This window comes from Barbus barbus, assembly GCF_936440315.1.
Source record: "Barbus barbus genome assembly, chromosome: 28".
In the NCBI taxonomy this organism is placed as follows: domain Eukaryota; kingdom Metazoa; phylum Chordata; class Actinopteri; order Cypriniformes; family Cyprinidae; genus Barbus; species Barbus barbus.
Genome location: NC_136756.1, coordinates 4,030,450 through 4,055,229, shown reverse-complemented (window position 1 = coordinate 4,055,229; position 24,780 = coordinate 4,030,450). Strand labels below are relative to the sequence as shown.

The following is a 24,780-nucleotide window of genomic DNA, read 5'->3' as shown; positions in this document are numbered from 1 at the left end:
GCATCAAACTGAGCCACTGACATCCTGAAGTAAACATTGAATCACCCGTGATAATCCCGCTGCTCCTTAATAAGGAGGGGGAACTCGCATTCCTCTCTACACAATCTCAGGATTGGATGGACCCAATATTTCCTTTCTTTTTTTCTTTTTAAGAAGAGAGAGGACAACAAAATCATCCTCACTGCTTGAAGACTCCATTTTGTATTGTTTTGCTAATTTTTTTTCGCAACGGATTAATTAATACGCAAATTTCCGACTCAGTGTGTAAAGACCTTAACTCTGGGAACCACGATTGATTTCTACAGAGTGGGGCCACCATAAGTAATAATCCCGTAATAATCCCCATCCACTTGGTTGGCTCTATGACTCCCTCTCCTCTCCACGTGTAGCTGGTGTGTGGTGAGCGCACTGGCGCCGTTGTGCTGTGGCTGCCGTCGCATCATCCAGGTGGATGCTGCACACTGGTGGTGGTTGAGGAGAGACCCCCCCACATGATTGTAAAGCGCTTTGGGTGTACTGCAATACACAATAAGGCGCTATATAAATGCATCATTCATTCATTCATTCATAAGGACCGAACATCTGTCCTCCCTGACTTAAAATAGTCCTGACCTGATTTATGGGCTAGCGCCTCAGATCATACCTCCCAGATCATTTGAACTGTTTTGGGGTGGAGTCTCCATTACCCTGCAGATATGCCACCCCGGGACAACATGCCTACTCCCTGGTTCAACATGTCCATCAACTGCACTGCCTTTAGTGTGCCCATATGAGCAAGTGCCTCACCAACTTCTATAGAGGCCACGACCTGATTCCACATTGGTGGTTTATGTTGGCCACCACTGTCATGATGTTGGAATGGACCAGGATGTGGTGCCTCTTTAGGGCTGACAGGAAGGTTTTGGGAGCCAGGAAAAACTCCATCATTTCCAGGCAGTTGATATGTTTGCTGGATCAGGAGCCTAGTTGGAACCTAAGTTGAAAGCATCTGTCATCACCTTCCTTCTGGAAACCAGTCCCAGCTGAGTACCTGTCTGATCCAGACGAGGGGCCCTCCAATGGGCCACAGCTGTGAGTCACCTTGAGGCAGAGGCATCCCAGATGAGTATTGAAAGGGCTGCATATAAAGCAGGCCCAATGGAACTACTGAGGACGTGGCTACCATCAGGCCCAGCATCCTCTGGAAAGTCCTGAGGGGAAGAGGACATTCAGAGAACATTCCGAGGCAGAACGTGAATCTCAAGAATGGTCTGTGATGAGGGACTATCTGAATATTAAAATAAGCAGTGCCAACTTATAGAGGCAGATGGCCCTGTCCGTTTTGGCAGGCTGAAATGACATTTATTTGTGCAGCTTCAAGAAAGATATTTAATTAGGCTTCAGTATTTCTGAAGCCTGATTTAAAGCTTTTTCACAGTTGGCTCCCAAACTCTGGAATAACCTTTCTGATAACATTCAGGGTTCAGACACACTCTCTCTATTTAACTTTGTACTTCAGATATATCTGATCAAATGCACATTACCATTCTTTTGCTTGGGTTGAACACATTTTTTGCTTGGATGGAACAGCAGCTATGCTAATGTCTCTATTTGCTTCTCTGTTTCTGCTGTGGGATTGGCATCCCGAGGTAACTAGAAATTACACAAGCTTCAGTCTGGATCCAACCCCTAAAACATCTGAGATGACCGAACACCTGAGAAGAGATGATGCTGACCCCTCAGAAGACCTCAGATCAGGGCTGTCCAAATTCGGTCCTGGAGGGCCTACAGAGTTTAGCTCCAACAACTTCTAGTATGCCTCGTAAGAGCTTGATTGCTGCTTCAGGTGTGTTTAATTAGGGTTGGAGCTAAACTCTGCAGGACACCGGCCCTCCAGGACCGAGTTTGGACAGCCCTGGCTCAGATGATGCCAACCCTCAGACAACACACAGAACTACCAAACTTTGCTATAAGTTAGACCGTAACATAATCATTGCTGTCAATAACTAGCTGCATGATTTTTACTGTACATTTCTGCCATATGGACATCAACTTGACCACTGATAAGCTGCTACTAAATATAACGTAGCCACTGTAATTTACTGTAAAGTTGTTATACAATGATTTGTATCGTGAAAAGCGCTATAGATATAAACTTGAATTGAATATTTCTGAGAAACTGAGTTTGCCCATATGTGTTAAGATAACGCAATGTGAGTGAACCGTATTGAAAGGGAAACACCAAGTGCTGTTATTAGACTACTGGTCACTGCTTAAAACAGTTGCTTGTTGGCTGAATTCTTAGGTAATCTTGCTCAGTTTGTCAGTGAACTTTGATTCGAGCAAAACTATTTAAAACAAAGCAAAATGGCATTATCAATACACGTGTGAAGAGAAGTGACTGTCCTCAAGCTCAAATGCTGTTTTTGGCATCTATGTGGAGGAAGATCAGGTTGTTTATCGTGTGCCGTGTGCTGTTTTGCATGCTCATGTTTGTGTCACGCACAGCATAGTTACTGTATGGGTCTTATGCAAATTCACCAACTAATCCTGGAGCACTCATATTACATCTTAGAAGCAGTTGCACATTTGAGCACAAATGTTCTGAAGATAAACTAGTGAATGAAGTGTTTGCATTGTGCAAAGCATTTCTGCCTGAATGAACATTCATTTACACCAACTGAACACTGAGAGAATTGCCAACACAATTTGTGTGATATTTCAGGGTCATAAGAACTGATTAACTCTGGATAATATCTTTATATGAACATTAATACACTTAAAAAAAAAAAAATTGTTTCAGATGCACTGTGCTGCACCTACCCTTTATTTGTAGAGCTGTAAAGATGTGCTCGGGCCAAAGTGTAAAATGGTGTTATCTTTTGCTCATGCTCATTTCATTTCAGATGTGACTTTCTTTGTTCTGTTGATAGTTCACCCAGTTCAGTCTTCTGATGTCACATGGAGTAGCTACCATGGTTGAGTGGTTATCAAATAAAAATAAAGTCGCTATCCTGCTGTAGTTGTCAAACCTTATTCATGCATTTGTGCATAATGTCAATGTGAAGTAAAATGGACCCTATTCACAGCTTTAAATTAGGGCATATCATCTCTGTTTAAATTTTAAAATATATTTTTATGTTTTATCTGATCAAATAGAAGGCTGATGTCACATAACCCTTTTCATCCTGCCACATTTCTTTCAGCTGAATACCTTGTTTAACTTGGGTATAAGTCATGATATAGAAGTGCAGTGGGTTGGAAATGGCATTTCATGCCTTGAGATACAGTAGGTTTGGCATCAAACGCCTTAGTTTAGCTCAATGTCCCCTCTTACTGTGAGCAGGGGCACCGCTACGGATTCCGGGTCCCCTGGACATCATATTCACTCGGGCCCTCCTGAGGGAGGGGGGGGGGGGGGGGGGTCTCAAATTAGACGCTCAGGCCCTAGCCCGGCCCATGTCCGAGAGCTTGACAGAATTACCCCCTTCTCCCAAATCAGATTATACTGTTTCAGATATTAAAATAGTTCAGTTTTGTATGTAATGGCAAAGTGATTATATTTCGTTTTGTTTTTTGTTCATTAAATACGTTTTTTTCTTTCTTAAAGTAACGACCAAGCGGTCAGCGGCAGACCGGCAGGCTGATCATAGCCATGTTTGATCAATTTAGCCTTCTCAAATCATCACGACTTGCCTAAAATAAAATGTACACTGTTAAAAGCGCTGGGTTATTTGTGTAAACACACAGTTGGGCTAATTGTTCTGGGTCATAATTCTGGGTTGTTTGAGGTACTGTAAACACACAGTTGGGTCACATGGACTGCAAGGGGTTCTTTTCCTCAGGGGGTTCGCTGTTTTTTCCTCAGGTAACGTTAGCTGCATTAGATACCCTTGACGTTAAACCACTATATTACAGGTCTGTAATATTATACTTAAATATTGTTAAATGTAATGTTGTCTACAGTGTGTAAAGTTAGACTTAATCTCATGGTGTTTGAGGTCCTTTACTCGTCTATTTTAGTGAATTGCTTGTGTTGCTTTAATCAGGACACAAGAGGTTTATCCAGGTTAACAGTAAGTTAGAGAGGTCATGTAAAGTGTTCTTTATATGTTACTGTTAGAAATAATCATTTGTATTTGAGATTGATGAATAATAGGCAGATCACTGGATTTCCAGGCTGGCATACTGTATGGTTTTGCTAGCTTTTAACCCAGTTTTTCATCCTTATTTTACAGAATCTGTTGTATCCCCCAAAAATTCAAGAAATGGTGGATTTGCAGCAATGGGTCTACAAGCATCCCAGAAATCTTGAAGGAGTTCCTCAGGCTTCTAGAAAAACTTGGCATGGTAAGAAGTAAATTTTATTTTATGGTTTCTTTTACAGAAATTTGAAATGGTTAAATTGTTAGTGGGGTTGTGCAGATAGATGATGATATAGTGTATTGATGATAAGTTTTTCTACTCTATAAACAGAACTGTGCAAAGGTTTTAGGCCACTAGTATATTCAGCAGGTCAAAATGGTTTTAAGTCAGTTATTTGTATCTTTTACTGTAGTGTGTCAGTAGGAAATATCAGTTTACATTTCCAAACATTCAATTAGCCATTAATTGTAATAATCCAGTGAGATTTTTGAGATTTGATCTGATCATCATCCAGATCATGAAGAAACAGAACAAACTGAGACTAAATCCAGAAGAACTGTGTCTCCAAGACGCTTCAAGAAACCTCCTGCAAAGCTACAGTGCTGTTAAACGTTAGGCACTTGTGTAAAAATGCTGTAAAATGAGGATGCTGTCACAAATAGATTTTTATTAACTAAATGAAATGATCATTTGTTGTGAGCATGCTTTGTGTTTAAAGCAGCTTTTGTCCTCGGTGCACTTGAGCAGAGTTTCTCAGGAGGTTTCTTGAAGCGTCTTGGAGACACAGTTCTTCTGGATTTAGTCTCAGTTTGTTCTGTTTCTTCATGTCATTCCAGACAGACTGATGATCAGATCAGATCTCTGTGTGGAGCACTGGCTGTTTTCAGACTCTTTGTGCAAACACAAATCTCACTGGAATGAATGTTTGTAATGTAAACTGATATTTCCTACTGACACATTACAGCAAAAGATAGAAATAACTGACTTTTTTTATTTAGCTGACTAAAATACTAGTGGCCTAAAATTTTTGCATAGTTCTGTATATATATATATATATCTATAGGGGGCTTTAAATACCCCATAATTTATGCCATGTTGGTTGGATGAAATTTAGGTAGACGACCAAGAAGTGCCAGTAAGCAGAAAGAAACCTAAATCATTAACACAAATATTTTGTTTGAGCAACCTTTACCAGACCCAGTTCACAGAAAAATGGTTTGGCTGATTTCCATAAAATACACTTAAACGTTGTCAACTTAAATGTTACAACTTGTAAAAATGTAAGTTATGTTGCAAGACTAAGTGTTGTGTAATGAACAGGTGGGGACCGACATGGTGATGCATTCCTGCACATGCCTTGGTGACGAGACAACGACCTCCCACACCTTCACCATTGTTTCGGGCCAGGCCATTGGAACGGACTTGTTGCTTGAGGCTGTTTATCTTTTTGAAGTTCTTTTTTACACTAACATCTTCCTTCCTGCGAATTTCTCCAGCATGCAGTATATCATATTGATGGACATGAGTCTTCATGTGTGAAGTATTTGAGGGCAACAGTTTTTTTCTGGCCACTTGTAATGTTTTAATCTTTTGTCACATGTATTGTCTGTTGTAGGTCTCTATGTTTGGCTTAGGTTTAATGGCACAATGTTTGGACTGATTCTCATGTGGCAGTAATCAATTTCATAGTGTAGTGATGCTGTAATGTTGACAAAGAATAGGAATCTAGTTTACACAGTTTTGTGTTTTAACCCTTGTGCGATCTTATGGACATTTTTGTCCATTTCAGTTTAGTTTTTTGTTATAAGTGTGCCTGTGTTAATGCCAACTGCATACATTTTGGCTCAGGTGTTTATTTTTATTAGAATTTTAATATTTCACCCTCATTTCCTTCAAAAAATAAAATTTACCCTCCGTACAAAAAATACTCACACTCAGGACCTTAAGGACAAAAATGTCCTCAATGAAACCCATTAAAACTGCTATGTTTAATTGCAGTGCCGTTTAACTGTAAAACGATGCAATTTTTGCTAACCTCTTCAACTCTGCGGACCCGGGGCCGGGTCCAAAATGACATAATCAAAGTAAAGTTTGCCTTTAATTTTTAAAGGTCTGTCTGGACCAATAACCCCATATGTGGTACCATTTGAAAGCTTAGAATCTCTATTTTATGCAGATATGCATCACTTTGATATTTATTTTACTGTAACAAAGTTATTTACACGTAATTACACCATTTTGTACATTCCCTGGTGGTCATATTTTTCATATCGCTCAAATATGTCACATATGTGCAAGTCATATATCAAATGAAAGCTCTCATTCCCAGCAATAAGGATCCACCGTTATTTTTATTGAATTAAAATCACCTATCCAACAGTCTTCGAATGAATCATGAGGTATAAACTAGTATTTTGTAAACATACGAAAGAAATTATTGAATATTTGCTCCGTGAGCTGCAGCTGTTAGCACAGATCGCCAAAAAAGCTATATCATCGTTTAGCTTAGGTTCTCCTCTACAAAATGAGCCCGTTGTCAACGTTTTCTGTGGTTGTGTGCATGAGTAATATCTTGCTGTGCCATGTATGTCCAAAACACAACAAAGGAGGGTCATGACATTCCAAAATTCGGGAAAATATGAAAGGATCGACCTATACGAAAATTTGGGTAGGCGGATATTGTATAAAAAAAGGGTATTATTCTTCCCTACAGTTGGAATAGAATAACTCTTGCATAGATTATGATCGAAACACATTTCCTTTTTCCTGTGCTTGCTGACATGTGTTGGAAACAAATAAAATGGTTTGCAGGGAGCTGAGGCACTCAGGACCTGAGTTATAAACTTTCAAATTTCAGTTAAGCGCCTCTTTTTTTTGTCTTTATTATAACACAGACAATATATACAATAATTTTAATCAATTTCAACAGTGTTTTATGTAATTTCAAAAGGTTTCCTTTAAAATGATACCAAACTTTTGTATATACACCTCTGCATGTGGGTATGGGAAGCTTTTTAATTTGGGTAGGCCAAATGCAGGCGGAATTCCCAAAATAGCCCCAGAGCTTTTAATAGGCTTTCATTCTGTTGGCAGGGATTCAAAATTATTTTTTTTTACTATTTTCTTACCAGATGGTGCCATTTTATCAGGTTTGGTCTATAAAGGGTCTATAAAGCAAATACTCGCTTCATTCCTGTTTTCTGCTTCTGCGTATTATAGAGCCAATTGGATAAATAATGCAGCTATAATTGTGTGGGTGGGTTGGTATAGATGTCAGAGTGTGGTTTGTATGCGTCATAAAAAAAATTGTGTGCGTGTATTCTTGTAAAAATTGAGAGAGAGAAACTCTACTGTAAATCCCAAATCCAAGCACTGTGTGCACCAGTGGAGTTTTGCTGGCATCTAATGGGGAACATTTGGTACTGCACCCAAACAAAATCTTACTGAAAGCTCATTTTTCGAGATATCAACCTCAAATTTGTAACACAGCTTGTTTAGATTTATGGCTTTGATGTTCTAGCAGGTTTAGAGTTCAACATGTTTCAAACATAAAATATTCATAAAATAACCAAATATTGTTCATAAATCATTTTCATAAACTTAAACCTGTATAACTTTCTTTTTTTTCACTTTTTAAACTTTTTTTACTTCAACGATAGTCTTCTTTAAAATGAGACCAAACTTAAGTCTCTGCTCCCAAGCTTCCAATGTTTATGACCGTTTTTTTGACATGGTCATTTTTGTCCACTATGGACCTATGTGTAACATTTTTTATTGATGCACAAGGGTTAAAGAAACTGATCTACAAAAACCGCTGTGTCTGTAGGGGTTGGATGTAATGTGTAACAGTAGCACCCATTCAAAAATAATTTTAAAAAGAAATGTGAAAACTCATTAAATTGATATTTACAGTTGCATTTTTCGTGTTGTGTAATTAGATCACAGAAAAATTATAATTTTACATTGTCTTGTGATTATTTATTATTATTGGTAATATTGGTAAATATAAAGGTAGTAAGGCGATGAGACAACAAATAACCCAATGTTTAGGTAATGTTTAACCGAGCAACACAGTTAACTTCATTTTGGCTTGCATGTGCTTTTTGAGAAGCACAAGTATAGTGAATTCTGTGATAGATGTGCATAGGCACGTTGGCACTTTTGCAAACTCAAAAAATAAAATAAAATATGTCAATACAAAATAAGGATGTCACCAAATAATTGTGGAGAGCAAATCGATCATTGAAAAGCCCAAATGAGTTGACTACTTTGTCATTTGTTTGTTTTGTAATGTTGGCTTCAGCAGTTCTTCTAGAAGCCATGAATCCTACCGAAACCTAACGCCATGTGTGCAAATGGATGAATACGCTTGATATAATGAAGGTTTTGGTATATTTTGCATAACCTCCAGCTTTCATGTATAGTGACAGAGGGGAGCCGTAACATGATGCATCTGCAAAGCATGTCAGGCCGTTGAGAAAACCTGTTCGGCAGCATGTCGTCTACAAAACAATCGTGCACCAAAACACTTTTGATTGCAACATAGCTCCAGGGGGAAAATAGCTTTCTGACAACCACGAGAATATATAGATGTTTCCCTGTTATCTGAGACTAAATTTCTGACGCATTTAATGACTTTCTGTTGCACAGACGAATTTGCATGCATTTTACTGTTGGTCATGTCGCTCCAAGATGGTCCCCGATTCCGTCCAAAAACGTAAGATAAGATCACGGTGACCACATGAAAACATGTTTTTCACGTCAGGTTGATCCATATCGTCGTAAAAACACAGAAAGAAAAAAAACCAATTTGTCTGAACTTAAACTGGGCTGTAATAATCAGTTCACTGGAGTTTTAATGTTTAGAATCGCTGATTCTGGTTTACAACTGGTCCAAGTTCAGCGGTACAATACAAAGACAAGTCTAATGAAGCAGATCTTTATACAAAAACATAATGTGTTTACATGTATTCTCCTCCTTCAGATGTTATCTGCAGGAGAATTTCTTATCTTCATCCAGCAATGCACTTCGCTTGAGGCAGGGCTTACTGTATATTTACTGCTGCCTTCAGCTGCCAGAATGATCATAATTACAAAATAAGCACATACTGTATGAACAGCACCATAAATGTCACCAGTAAGTATTCTTCGAGTCCAGACTTTCCAGGTCTTTGTTGGGAGTTCATTTCATTCTGTACATTTATTCATTTAGCAATTGAACATTAAGAGGACACAGGAAGTGCTTATAATACAAAGTTTCAGGCGTTGTTCAGATTAGTACAAGCTAAACGAGGGAGGAATAAGGAACGAGAAAAGCAAAGTTTTTAAATTTATGATGATGAAGTCAAGTAGTGATGGAAGAGATGAGTTTTCAGGTGTCGCTGCACATGTATTAGCTCATTTGTAAGTTACTTTGGTTAAAAGTGTTGGTAAATTAATACAACCAGTGATTCATATTAAGCAGGCAATAACACAAAAAGTGCTAACAGTATGAACTTTCAAGCATTGTCTAGAATAGTACAAGCTAGAACAAGGACGGATTTAATCTGTTCGAAATCACTTGAACAGAAACAGTGGGGCTCGAGATAACAGCAGCAGACAAATGAACCTGAACACCAGGGACACAGCGCCAGAGGTTTACCAGGAACTTCACAGGAGGACTCTAGGACAGTGTGAGGCCGAGTTTGATGTTTCTGCCCTCTGCTGGACAGAGTGCCAGCACTGTCTGTCTGTGAATCACCTCTGCCTTCTGATTGCTTGCATGGCGAGGAAATGAGAGGACAGTACGAGTTCAGGCAGAGAGTGAAACCGCTTCATCCCATCAGCAGGCTCCTAGCAGCTCTGGTGCAGAATGCTGTTTTGGACACTCCTTTCTGGACAAACGCGCTTTAATTCGCCCCTTGTTTTGCCCCCAAGTCTTTCGCTTTGTACCGCTCACTGATTTCCGTGAGGACTTGGGAATGCTCGGCGCAGGAAGTCCCACCTTTAGTCTGTGCGTGAGCGGACGCCACATGAAGAACGACAGCGCTTTGGACAGAAGACGGGGCCAGCATCGCCCACTCCCTTGGGCTCTTGTGGGCTCTCCCAGGTCGTGCAGTAAAGAGGACAGGTCCTTCGGGAGACAGTACTTTGGGACACAGCGGAGCTGTTTTGGGATGCAAGTACTGCTGCTGTTAAGACCCGGGAAGCACACCAGTCCAAACCCCCGGCCGTGGCCATTGCGGTGTATTCCCGTCCACAGACAGGAGAGGGCAGCGTTGAGCACAGGAGCCGTGATAGAGGATGACTCCACTGGATTCTCCATCCATTCTCCATCACAGCACTCCTGCTCTTCCTCTTCAACAGCACTATACAGCCCAGTCTCAGAGAACTCTGGTCCAGCGACCTGATCGCTCTTCGCCCATCTCAGAAAAGCCTGCTGGGCGTCAGGGCTCCAGGTGATCAGGACAAGACCGCCCGCCTTCTGCACGGCGTGACACTGTCCGTACAGCCACGGCACGGGTCCCTGCTGAGCCAGAGAGGACGCCCACTGCGCCAGCCTCACGTCCATCAACAGCTCCCCCTGCAGGCCGGACGCTAAACTGCAGACGGCAGCCACGTGGGCCGCATCATTAGACGAGCACACGAGCAGCACGGGACGCCACACTGTAGAAACAAAGACATATGTGACCCTGGAGCACGAAAGCAGTCATCAGTAGCACAGGTATATTTGCAGCAATAGCCAACAATACATTGTATGGGTCAAAATTATACATTTTTCTTTTATGCCAAAAATCATTAGGATATTAAGTAAAGATCATGTTCCATGAAGATATTTAGTACATTTCCTACCGTAAGTATATCAAAACTTAATTTTTGATTAGTAATATGCATAGCTAAGAACTTCATTTGAACAACTTTAAAAGGTGATTTTCTCAATATTTGGATTTTTTTTGCACCCTCAGATGGAAAGCTTATTTGTTCAGATTTCAGATGTATAAATCTCAATTTAAAAACAAATTTACCCTTATGACTAATTTTGTGGTCCAGGGTCACATTTATCCTCTCACACAGAAATGAACCAGGGTCATCTAAATATTTAGAATATATTGGCCTTTGATGCAAGTTCATTTTAAAGGTTTTTCTTTTTTAAATGTAACATGTTTCAGTTACACTTATTTTTCAAGTAAAATAAACATTGCTTTCACCAACTGAATGCTCACTTAAAAAAAAAAAAAAAAAAAAAAAAAAAAGTGACAAAGCTGTCATCTAACGGAGTGAGTTTACGAGAGAGTGGAACAGACAAAAAAATTTTTTCCCCCATTAATCCTCATTTACCCTCCATCAAACCCACTGCGCACGTCAGAGGCTCTGTTAAAACTCAGTGGGCTCCGGGGAGGCAAGCCTCCCGCTGTAATTTTAACTGCTGGTGTCGCTATTGCACAGTGTCACTTTAGAAAAGCAAGTTATTTAAACCATTATTTTAGCGATTATCGTCAATTTGATTTCACAGATACTATTTAAACTAAACTGATCTAGACAATGACACCTCTGAACTCAGTAATGAAATGCCTTTAACTGAAAATTGAGTGTTTAATCTTATTTTTATACATTACTGACACTCTTTCCTCAAATTTTATACTGTTAAGTAGTGTTGCTTTTGTCAACAAAAATTATGACTAAATATCATCGTCAACGAACCTTTATCACGTGACGAAAACGAGGCGCAACGTAAATGCTGCTCATGTGACGATGACTAATTAAATATATAATGAAATATTGTTGACAAATAAAAACGAGAATGTGTTTTGCAAAATAAAAACTATACTAAAATGTCTTCATTTTCGTTGACTAAAACGAGACAAAATGAAATGTTATAATGTTATTTTGTCTCGTTTAGTCGCATTATTATTCTTATTTTGCAGTATTTCTGTTTCCTGTGTCTCACTTCAGGGGCTGCATCAGGTCACTTCCTCAAGCCCCACATTATTTAGAAGACAACAACAAATATGTTAACATGTTTGGTTGGTAAAATGAATGTTGTAAATTCAAATCAGAGCATCTTCCTTGTCTGGCATGGATGTATTCTTAAGTCTAACAATAATATAATAAGATAACTTTGTTTGAAATGGGTTTGGACTGACCTAAAGTGCTTCTCTTGAGCAGGCAGCATGTGATGCAGACCAGTAGGGTGACCACAGCCAGAAGAGTCAGTGCAGTGCCAGTGAGGAGACCCCATCGCCTGTGTGTGACTGTGAAGCTTCAGCATGAGTACAACTATTCACCTCCATCTGTCAGCAAGTGTGCTCTAATGATTATATGCATGTTTCTACTTACAGTCAGGGCAAATGATTCGTCTTCCAGTGAGATCCAAGCGCCATACCTACAGACAGAAACAGATCAGACAGACACAGGCTGCAGTGGTTTCACAATCAAATACTAGATTGCTACATACTGCACAATATACACTACTGGTCAAAATTGTGGGGTCGGTAAAACAACTTCAATGTTTTGGAAAAAAAAAATTATTTGATCACAAAAAAAAGTTAAATTATATTGTGAAATATCATTTAAAACAGCTGTTTTCTATGTGAATATGTGTTAAACTAATTTATTTCTGTGATCTGCAGCTGTATTTCCAGCATCATTACTCCAGTCTTCAGTGTCACATGATCTTCAGAAATCATAATAATATACTGATTTGCTGCTCAACAAACATTTCTGATTATTATCAATGTTGTATAAAATATTGTGCTGAACAATATTTTTGTGGAAACCATCATACATTTAATTTTTCAGGATTCACAGATGAATAGAAAGTTCAAAAGAACAGTACTTAACTGAAATAAAAAAAAAATGTCATACTGTCGCTTTTGATCAATTTATTATGTCCTTACTGAACAAAAGTATTAATTTATTTCAAAAAGACAAGAATCAATAAATAAAACTACTGTCTCAAATTTTGAACATCGGGTGTTCCATTTACAATCCATGGTTTGTGAAAGAGTGGTATGCTACATTGTAGTCAATAGTGATCTCGGCCCGTCATCTCAGAAATAAATAGTTATTTTGTATAAACTTTTATTAATTTTTGTGCAAAAACAAAGAGCTCAGCTCCTCTGTGTTGAGGAAGAACTGTTAAATGTAGCGTCTGATATGACTTCTTTGGGACAGAGTGTGCCAGTGTGGTGTGCAGAAACTAAGCTAGTATGACCCATGCAGCGATTCACCGAAAAGAGTTGTAAAGTGCAAGCAGAAAACAAATGATGAACGGCCACTCGGCCAGACTGTAAATGAAAGGCATTACCTGCACACACAGTGCTGATGAGAGGAAGGGGAAGGACACGCTCAGCTCAGCGGCGCCCCTATCCTGAGGAGATCAGTAATAACAGCGGTCAGTCCAGAACACTTACCACAGTCATGAGAAGAAACGCAAGAACAGCTATACAACAAATCATTTATAGTCTAGTGGTTATTATACAAAGATATTTGACTACAGAATACTGCCATTATTCAATGAAAACTAGAAAGAAAAAAAAAAGCATGTGTCAAATTTTACTTACTAGTGTAATATAATATTTAAATATATTTGACAATTGAACTTTATGATCATCAATGCCTTGAGCCCTGTTGTAAAAACTTCATAAGTGATGATTTGCAGCGCTCCTTGGTGACGCACAGATTTGAAAATTAGTATGTTGGGAATAACTTTTACAATTATTTAGATAACACTTGTTCTACCTTCATGTGCTACTACAAAATACTGAGGCTCCAATCACTTTTAAAAGCACATTCTACACTATAACACACAAGAAAGGACAAATGTGGCAAGAAAGGGTCTTAAGCGACAGATGCCCACAGACTTCTCACATATGAGATTCTTTCACATTTTTCTCATGAGTTGCTGAATGCAAACACTAACTGAATCTGGGATTGAACTCTTTAACCAGCAGGAGCTCTACTAACCACCCAGCGTGAGATGACGTTTCCTTGAGATACACAGGTCTCTCCCTCTCTGGCGCACAGCTGAGCAGCAAACGAAGCGGCGACGCTGGAGCTCAGGTGCAGGAGCAGGTGCAGAGATCCAGGATCGACCGCCACGCTCCACTCTGAGCGGCCCTCTGACAGAGAGAGAGAGAGAAAGAAATCAGACAGAGGCCAGCACACCTCACCTCACACCCTCCTGCTCTCCTCTCCTCACCTGACTCGAACGGACAGAAGACCCGACCACTGCCATTGAGAGAAAACTGCAACCAAAACATCAAACACATGAGAAACCTGAACATTTGAGTCATGCATTAATGTGTGCTTGAGCATGCGTTACCTTCACACACATCTGAGGGTGTTTATCCACAGCAGACACATTATATTGCTGTTGAAAAACCAAAATGCTTTGAGTGGTTATGTTGCGCATAACATTGCTCAGTTTACGCAATGTATTGAATGACAAAGTAAGCATAAAATACTTCAGTGACAAAATGTACAGTATATGCAATGCATCCAAGTTGATGTTGCATTTTTAGGAGAGAAGTTCTTGACGCATTTGATCGGACTGTTAAAAACTATTTGTTGCACAAAATGTAACAATGAGGTCATGTGACAACTATGTAACATACTGCTGTTTAAATGCAGATTGTTGCATATGGCCTACTGTTTCATATGCTAATTACATATGCACTATGCACAGCATGCAGTAAGTAGTAACTGAACGTCACCTCTGTTCATCTCTGCACTTACGATGTTTGTGGGATCGTCACGCACTAGTTTGGTCCTGTGGAGGGTGGTGTTGGGGGCGGGGACACAGTAAGAGTTCTGCATGTGGATTAGCCAGCACAGAGAGACGGAGGGATCTGATTGGTCAGCAGGGCAGAGTGGCTTCCACTCCAGAACAGAGCCACGAACTCTAACTGAACTCGAGGACAAGATATCACCTCCATCTGCAGGAGACGATGCTGTCAGTCAAGCACACCACAGACACCGCTTACACTAGACAGCACTGAGCTGGCTGCTGTACACTTAGTCTACAGTTTTTGGACTGATTTGAAACGCTCTATAAATGGACAGCAGCTCACTGCTACACCAGCACTGCTCCTCAATGCTCCAACTCATTCAAATATAATACAGATTTTCATTTGTAATATCTATAAGGGACATTTTACATATTTAAATATTCCATCTTTGAAATTGTTCACTGAATTGACTGCATAGCAGTTCCTTCTTCGTGATCGATACGTCACGTGGCTGTTGAGTACGGTCAGAATGTATATGGAAGCTTGTTTCTTCCACAAAATAAAAAAAATAATAATAAAGGGAACTGCAACTTTCTCTCATGACGTTGCCTTTTTTTTGCAATTATGTATCTCTCAGATTTGTTTATCTTACAATTTTGTTTTCATGCTGTGCAGAGGACTGTGCAACTTTAGGCAGAATTAACACGGAAGAAAGACTCATGGGAAAGAGTCACACTGCACAGTCACTTTACCAAATGCAGTGACATTTTATTCTTTACAGTGGCATTTATTCTTTACAACGTGCACCGCACCCGTCTATTGAATGGGGTTTTCATTTGGATCAGACTCAATTCATTTCTCTCCTATGGAGGAGTTGACATGATGTCTCAGTTCAATCATTTCTTTGCACGTCAACGCTAATAATATCTATGCTACATATACTGCACATGATCTTTACACTAAGTGTTATGAATGGGAGCGTAACAACACCACACAGAGCTGCTTCCACAAACATCATTGACTCACGTGGCAGTGCTCTCTCTTTTAAGGGACACTGTGTTTCTCTTCTGGAATCAATGCCTGGAAACCACAGCTGTGAACAGAATAATGCATACACTTATAAGGAGCAAAAACTATTTATTAATTTTTTTTAAAGTGTGTGTGTGTGAGAATGTGAAGAGCAGCACACCTGTACACAGACACAAGGTATCAGGTAGGGGAAGCTCAGATTGAAGGTTTTAACCTTCGGTTCAATCTGCAACACAAACACATCACCTCAATGGCTTATTGAAGATTTATACACACTATGATGGCCACAGCTTCTTGCATCCGGTCATTTGAGAAATCCGTATATTAATCTATGGACACACTGTGTGGGTTATGTGAAACCTTACAGTGAATATTCACAATGAGAAATATTTAGGTAAACAAGCATAAATTAGCACAATGAATCCTTGCATATAAAAACTTAAATTGAAAATTATGCAATGATCAAATTAGCATATAAATGTGGTTTTATTTTCACATGAATGAGAATGAGTTTCTCTTCTGTAGATTATCTTTTATTGTATTTTATCTCTTGTCTTTTATTATGAAGTCTACCTTCCAAAAAATATAGAGCTCACATAAAGTATGATGACATATTTCACCCACCTTATTAAAATAAATTCCTTTACACACTGCATGTGAATTATTGTAGCACAGGCTCATCTCCACATCTCTTCGGTCTGTGTCCATTCGTACAGTGAAGCGTTTAGCATGTTCATCCACCGTAACACTGGCTTTGGGCACTGGATCGTCAGTGTCTGGATCAGAAACACACGGAAAACAGCAGATGTGAATGCAGCGGTGTTCTGACAGTAGTACAGAGAGAGAGACAAGAGAGAGACAGACCTGTGTTCTCTACGAGGTAAGACGTGCTGATGAGCACACGACCGTGGCTGTGAACAGACACGCTGACCCTGGATCCAGGCTGGGCTGGGAAACAGTCATACCGCACAATCCACTGGAGGGCGACAGACACACACTCAAACCACTGCAAACACACTTCACACTGATTCAACACACATGAAGGTCGCAGTCGCTCACTCACAAAGGCCTGATGGGACGTCATGTTCATTACATGCCTCTGAATTTTAGCTTTGCGAGGCAGATACAACGAATCGCCACTACTGCTGATCCACTGGTGAAGGAGAAAATACAATCATCACACTGCCACAGACTCAGTTTAGCTTAAAGAAGAGTTCACACTGACCGAGAGCAGCAGTAAAACAAGAGCAGGTGACAGATCAATTCAAATTTAGAGGAAAAACATCACAGATATATTGCAAGAGCTTTTGTTTTTTCCACAAATGCTAGTTTGTGTGTATTATTGTGCACTCCAGCCATTCAAAGTATTCTCCATTTGACCTCGGGGGCAAGCACTGGTGGCTGACACAATATACAGTGCTAGCACGATGAATGACGAAACCTATACGCAGTTTTCTTTACCAATGTCATAACAGTAAAGATCACATGTGCCAACGCCCCATTCAGCAGGATACGATTACCTCTGACTTTCTCACTCTCAGTGTGAACTATCCTGAAGTGAGCATCAATGCATCTCTAGTCATTTCTGTAAACCAATAAAACATTCATTTGAAATGATCTGCTGCATTTACCAGGCCAGCGGTTTTCAAAAGGTGGATTGTGATCCAAAAACAGGCCACAGATTCGCTCTGATCATGGACAGCAGTGCAAAAATCAATGATAAATGCAAATAATAGCATGCAACTAACTATATATGCATTTAAGGAAACTAAATAAATAGGTTCATCAACACTTTCATATGTTCTGTGGCACAACAATCATCAACTTCCACTGTGTTTCATGCAAATCCTCACTTGGAGTGTGACATTCATTCAGCCTTGAAACTCATGAACTAAACCACACCGTGTGAAACAAAACAAGCTTGGTTTGTGATTCTGACTCAAACTAAATCTAATAAAGAAAGGCAAGTTGGCCACAGACGTACCCTGAGAGTGTTGCTCCGTTTCCACATGAGCAGCGTGTAGGAGTCCCCAGTTTCAGAGTCGCTCAACTCAATCGTCAGCGATTCGTTTGCCACTACAAACACAGCACAGAGTCAGTGAACTCGGTTAGTCGCTGTAATGGCTGATAAGACAAGCTGTGATGTTGTACATACGTAGAGGATGGATGGAGAGCCGCACACAGACACAGACGTCCAGCAGGTCCTGCCAGTGGAGCGTCCAGAGTCTCAGCGCAGGCAGCTCTCGCTCTGTTCAGTCCAACACAACACAAACACGCAAAACAGGACACGTGTCAGATCCATGGCACAACGTCTGACTGACTAGAATGGTATTTCTCTTACATTTAATGTCAGCTAAACACAGCGGGTAATGTAAGCATTGACAACGTCACCATTTTTCTCAGTAAATGTATTTCTAAAGGTGCTGTTTGCTTGAAAGTTTCACCAGATGTCGGTAACAACCCAAGCAATCCATACATAAAGAAAACAAAACAAATAAGATCAGAAAATAAGTTATGCATAATAAAATGGAATGACACAGGGGAAAAAGTACTGGACACATGAAGAAAGGGAGGAGACCTTTAATTACTGAAATCTATCAGTAATTATAAAGCAATCCTGCCCCTCATCAGTGGAAATTAATATTAGCTGCTTCAGTCCAACATCTGCAGTACCAGGATGATGAAGATGATCCCAAACACAGCCAAGCAAACTCTCGACTGGTTTCAGAGAAAGAGAATAAACCTTCGAGATTTGAAGACAAGATCACAGCTGAGCAATGCATGAGACTAGTTTCTCCTGCAGGAGGCGTCTTGAAGCTCTCATCACCAACAAACGCTTTTCTATTTGTTTTGTTTTCTTTCTATGTATGGATTGCTTGGGCTGTTATCAACATCTGGTGAACATTTCATGTCAACAGCACCTTTAGAAACATATTTACTGAGAAAACTGTTCAATACTTATTTTACCCGCTGTATATGTATTGAACAAACATCTCATCTCATTCTGCTTTCTGAAGATAAAAAGTCATGAATCAGGAATGAGAAATGATTTATTTTAATCTGTTGACAGCACAAGTTCACCTATAGCAGAACTCTAATAGTGAGCAGAAGTCAAGCCAAATTTAGTTTTATAGCACTATATAAACACAGTTTGTTTCAAAGCATCTTCACAGTGATAGACAGGAACATAATGGTGTTCGGTTCAATAACAGTGTTAATGTTGCAGTGTTAATAACTGAATTCAGCTATAAAGCAGCTCTCCAGAACACAGTGGCATCTTTCAGCTCAAGTCTTGTTTGAAAATCAATTCTGAAATCACTTCTTTTGGCTTTACTACAAATGACAGTTTACAGTAAAAGTGGGTTATTTCCTCACTCTTTAAAGGGGTTTGAATGCATGGAGTGAATGTCTTTAGAGACCACGACCAAGGTAACATCAGTCAGCCAAACATGAAATATCAAAATCAAACGTTTGTTCAGAATAAGACCGGGAACATAAACCATCAAACGGTTTTGACATGCAGAAACACAAAATGCCTCCTCGAATGTCTCCGTTTAAACGTCTTCCTTTACTGTACAGGTCTATAGTGTGCATGTGAAATACTAAAAGGAGCAATGTAGGCCTTCTGAAGTGATGTAGTGTGTCATTACTCACCAGCACCACTCCATTCCTTTAGAGAGAGAGAGAGAGAAAGATTCAACTTCAAAAGTCTCGCACTTGTGCATTGTTTTAAGAATGTAAAAAGAGAAGCATCTTTACAGAAGATACATCAATGTCAGCTACACAATAGTGTGTGTTAACATAATATACTAAATGCATTTGAAATATTTAAATCGCATGCTAAGTATACTACAAATACATTTACATTTATGTGCTTAATAAAAATACCCTGATATTGTAGTTTTGGTATACCTAAAGTCTGCTAAACTGGAACAACTAATGTTGTGCTTAATGCACTTTAATTGTGTGGAAGTAGTGCTAAAGTACAATTAAATATATGCTTATTATATTTGATTGTGCTAAAGTGGAACTATTGCTAGTATACGTCTGCTACACTTTAAATATCTTACTTTAAAAGACTGAAATTATAAAGAGATTGTACAGTCCTTATTGATAGTGATACTAAAACATTTGAGGCTTAATAATAGTAATAATAATAAGAAATGTGCATAAATAGTTTAATAATTTTTTACAGATTTTTTCATTTACAGATTTACGCTACTTTTTTCCTTTATGTGACATTTGCGTTTTAAATCTTTTTGCATATAACTTCTATAGGCTACATTAACATACATACACTCATAGCTCTACATATTCACTCAAAGGGGAATTTGAAGACGACCAAACCTCCCCTTCATTTTCCTCTGAGTTACCCGTGTCTTCCTACAACGTGTCTTGAGTAACAGAGACGGCTCTGATAACATACGCTCAATACACTGAACCTGAAACAAGTCTGGAGTAGGGATGTAACGGTATGAAAATTTCTCATCACGATTATAGTGACCAAAATTATCACGGTTATCAGTATTATCACGATATTGTTAAAATGTGCTGGAGATGTTCAAAAAGTACCGAAACATAAATCACTTCACCAAGTTTCATACTTAAAAATCAACAAACAGCAAATAAAATGACTTTTTGTTTGCATAATCACTAAAACAATAACATTACCAATGAGGTCTGGATTTTAAATGACAACTTGACTGACACCAGTTTAATAGCATGTTCAAATAAATAATGTAAATGTTCAAATAAAGCTTTGAAAAAGTTTAACATAAAGGTAGACCACACATTTCAGCCTTTAAAGAAAAGGGTTAAATTAAAATGATAATTAATAAATGATTATATGTATTTTATCTGCTCCATAAATAATTCTATATAGCTTATCTGAATTGTTTAAATGTACATAAGTTTGTTTTTCATCAACCGGTTAAAATTTACAGCAGGTCATGCAAATTTGGTCAATTTTTTGGCCAGACAGAAACTGCACACAGACTGAATGTAAATAAGTGTCTGTAAATCCACTCTCTGGCAGCAGGTGGCGCTTTATACGGAAAAGCTGAATTACAGCTGATTCCTGTGAACTCCGCGAACACTTCCTTTAGGTATTACATGGAGCAAAGATGAGAACAAAATGCCATCAAATCGTTTCTGAAGACAGTCTGAACCTTCAGAGGTACATTCATATAATTAATTCATTGATATATTAATTTGTATAATTCCCTTAGCACTCTTTTAAAACCTCCCAGCTTTTCCGCCCTATTTTCACTCAGAACGAAACTACTGTGCTGCTGTGCGCACGTGAGACTGTTACTGAAAACTCTGCTTTATGCCGGACAGTATTTATTTATCGCGAGTTGTTTAAATCACGGTAATCGAATACGGTTTTAATGATAATTAAAATATGAAACGGTAATACTAACCGCGGGGAATTTTATCATGATTTATCGTCAAACCGGTAATCGTTACATCCCTAGTCTGGAGTAAAGCTTAAGACCTGATTAACACATTCAAGCAGCTTTTAGAAGACTGAAGTTCTATATTATAAAGTATAGAAATATGAAATTTGAGTCAGCAACGTGTAAAAGTTTCTGAGCAATAGCATCATCACTATTTTCCACAGTTTAGAATAACAGAAACGTCATCAGAAATAATGTATTCATGCATCATCTGAAAGCTGAATAAATAATCTTTCCATTGATGTATGGTTTGTTATGATAGGACAATATTTGGCTGAGATACAACTATTTGAAAATCTGGAATCTGAGGGAGCAAAAAAATCTGAATATTGAGAAAATCTCCTTTAAAGTTGTTCAAATGAAGTTCTTAGTAATGCATATTACTAATCAAAAATGAAGTTTTGATATATTTGCGGTAGGAAATTTACTAAATATCTTGGAACATGATCTTAATATCCTAATGATTTTTGTCGTAAAAGAGAAATGTATAATTTTGATCCATAAAATGTATTGTTGGCTATTGCTATAAATATACCTGTGTTACTCATGACTGCTTTTGTGCTGCAGGGTCACATATTTAAGATAAATGAGAATGAGCTTATATTTGCGCTCCTTTCTAGCTCGGCTCATCTTGAGATGTGTTTTAACAGCAGGATCCATGTATGCGGATTTAAATACAGAAATACATACTATATAGCCTACAATTTTAAACTAAAAACACAAAAACAATAAACAAACAAACAAACAAACATTAATAACCCCCCAAATATTTTACTGGACACATATGTATAGTAATATATCAAGTATAAAGGTGTTTTCTGCTTCTTAAGACATTTTAAAGTAGTTCTGTAGTTGAAGTAAATGAACGGTTTGATATGTCCATGAATGTGGAGGCGGTTCGAGCTTTACCTGCAAACACATGGCTCTTACAACCAAGTGATTTAATAATCACCACTCGAGTATAATACTACCCTGTAGTTATATTAGTCCACACTATACTGTGTAGCTCTAGAAGAAATCCCGCTCACCTGTCTGACTTTCAGTCTATCCAGCATGGAGAACGACCACTTCAACCAAACACACAGCAAAACTACCTGAACGACGAACCACGGTCTGTACATGACTGTAACATAAAAGCATGAAGCACGTGTTTTTACAGTATCCTCCGAGGCCGATCACGGCGAAACAGCGAGTCAGACTAGACTAGAGTAGAGTTGAGTCTATCACATCGCTGCGCTCGCGCCGGGGAGGACGGGTTTTTAGTGACGCATCACCGGAATTCCGGCGCCTCCTTCAAAAGGTCACCGACTTCCGCATTAATAAAATTAATTTACATGCATGCATATAGCGGACGCCTTCGCACAAAACAATTTACAGTGCATTCAAGCTATCCATTTCACATTAATGAACTAAAACTCTTTGATGTTGAAGGTGCTCTTGAATAATGCAGAAATCACTACCTGACGAGCATCACTGATTACACCTGGCTCATTATAAGCTGCGATACGTTCCAATTGCCAACCTAATTAACATTCCAAAATTAGGGAGCATGCATGTAGCCTATATCCAGTCTAAAAGGCAAAATGCAGATGATACAGGGAACAAGTGTACACTGATATCTCTTTGATAGCCTAAATGCTGCATCTGAAATCACATATTCTTTTGAATAGTAATTATTAGTGTTAGTATAAGTAGTATAGTAGTGCTAAAGCAAATCCAAAGGCACCCTTCATAGCAGTCTATTTTGGTATCACAATGTTTTCTACTATAGTATTTAAAAAAAGAAACTCAAATCAGAAATATATAAGTATGCATACCAAATCTTCATGCTACAACACATGAAAAGTATTAATGCATAAATACCAGATATGAGGTCAAAGTAAACATGTTTCCAGAAACAGCAACAACCTTTAAACATATGACTGCCTTCAAGAGTTATTGTTAAATGTCTTCTTTCTTGCCCTAGTTCATTGCCTGATTCATCAGGACTGGACTCGGGCTAAAACTCTGCCTATCCAGCCCACAAACTACTGCAAATACATTTAACATTCCATTATATTGCAGGCTCTACAGAGTTAATATTTTACTTAAAGTTTATTAGAACTTTTAAATTCTCCTTAAACAAAAGCTACTGTAACTCTTGAATCAGAGTTAACTGTGCAGTGATCACGACTCAGGTAAAACCATACTTCTAATTACCATGGTTAATTACCAACAACAACAAATGATAATAATAACATTAAACAATGCTATTTGTAATGAAAAATATCTTCAACACATGAAACTAAAATAAGCAGAAGTGACTTATTGCCTTTATGTTACCCAGCATTTAATACAAATCTATTATAATAATAGTGACATTGATAATAAATACCAAAATATCATATTTCTAGTGTTAGTAAGTAAATAGGGGTGGTGCTGTGGGGATTGAAATGCTAGTACTGTATTTACCATTGTGTACAGTTGAGTTTACCTCGACATTTGGTCAGAGCTATTCAGTCTGGTTTCAGACAGCTTCACAACAGAGCCTTTATGTTCACATATAACATTTATGGGCCACCAGACTTTCGCTAGTTATCACTTCATCAGAGCGGCACTGTGCAGGTGACGCCGGTCCACTCCAGCTGTTCCCTTGCACTGCACAGTTTAACAAGGTAATGCTGTTTCATCATGTTTGGTGTTTGTTTCCCATGTGCTGCATTAAAGCCAAGGGATTCAAATATAGCACCAACTCTAAATGAGTACAATTACATTTTTATTGCTCATAACTTTTGGAGAGAAATAGCGCAGGCACTAGACAAGGATGAATCTTTCATGTGTCGAGCGTCTGTGAGGACTGACATACACGTAAATAAACACGTTTTTTAGCAGCACTTATTCAGTCAGGACCACTTTCATCAAATGGTATAATGATAATGCACATGAATTGCGGAACTACATTTTAATATTAGAAACGATTTTTGTTTCTATGCCAGATATAAGCCTATTAGCCTGTGTATTTTTTAAGCTATGATTCTGGATAATTGATTTTTAGACTATAGATCACGGTTCTCCCACGACTCTGAAAACAAAACAAAATAAAATATATAGGCTAATTTATTTGAGTTTCTGGTTTTAATGTTATAAATGGGTCTATTTAAAACATATTTATTACTTTAAATTAATTCATTAGGCCTAAGTAAAAAATCATTTGAAATAAATGACTAAAGACTTGTTTCGTCCAGAGTTTTGAACTAATCTATTAATGATTCAGACATCAAATACAATTTAACAGTCACTGGTCCCCACCTACTGACATAATGTAACATATACAATCTATATTTGAAGAAATAGCAGGTCAAACCACCCGGTAGTAACAGAACAGATCCAGTAATCATGCATACATATATGATTCACAATTTAACATGAGTTGTTGTAAACATGCCAAATAAAGCTGCAACGTAAATGTAAAAACAAAA

The 24,780-nt window shown here is 38.5% G+C and overlaps 1 protein-coding gene across 1 annotated transcript; it reads right to left on the bottom strand.

The window, feature by feature from the left end:
* Nucleotides 1-8,936: 8,936 nt before the first annotated feature.
* Nucleotides 8,937-22,555, bottom strand: LOC306847868 (interleukin-17 receptor E-like). Its single transcript, XM_079382083.1, has 17 exons — nt 22,351-22,555; nt 19,518-19,533; nt 18,019-18,111; nt 17,848-17,939; nt 16,927-17,016; nt 16,728-16,839; nt 16,488-16,639; nt 16,024-16,089; nt 15,861-15,927; nt 14,842-15,041; nt 14,429-14,476; nt 14,306-14,351; nt 14,071-14,225; nt 13,412-13,474; nt 12,442-12,487; nt 12,249-12,356; nt 8,937-10,770 (listed from the first exon to the last, which is right to left on the bottom strand). The coding sequence occupies exons 1-17, from the start codon at nt 22,441-22,443 to the stop codon at nt 9,947-9,949; spliced, it is 2,271 nt and encodes a 756-aa protein (XP_079238209.1). The 5' UTR covers nt 22,444-22,555; the 3' UTR covers nt 8,937-9,946.
* Between the last annotated feature and the right edge of the window lie 2,225 nt (nt 22,556-24,780).

Bases quoted from the DNA above. Each gene is read 5' to 3' on its own strand.
- LOC306847868 (XM_079382083.1), bottom strand. From the start codon at position 22,443: ATGTACAGACCGTGGTTCGTCGTTCAGGTAGTTTTGCTGTGTGTTTGG. The intron at 17,017-17,847 runs GTACGTCTGTGG...CTCCTTCACCAG, and splicing joins AACGGAGCAACACTCTCAGG to TGGATCAGCAGTAGTGGCGA. The intron at 14,477-14,841 runs GTAAGTGCAGAG...GTTTTTCAACAG, and splicing joins GTGACGATCCCACAAACATC to CAATATAATGTGTCTGCTGT.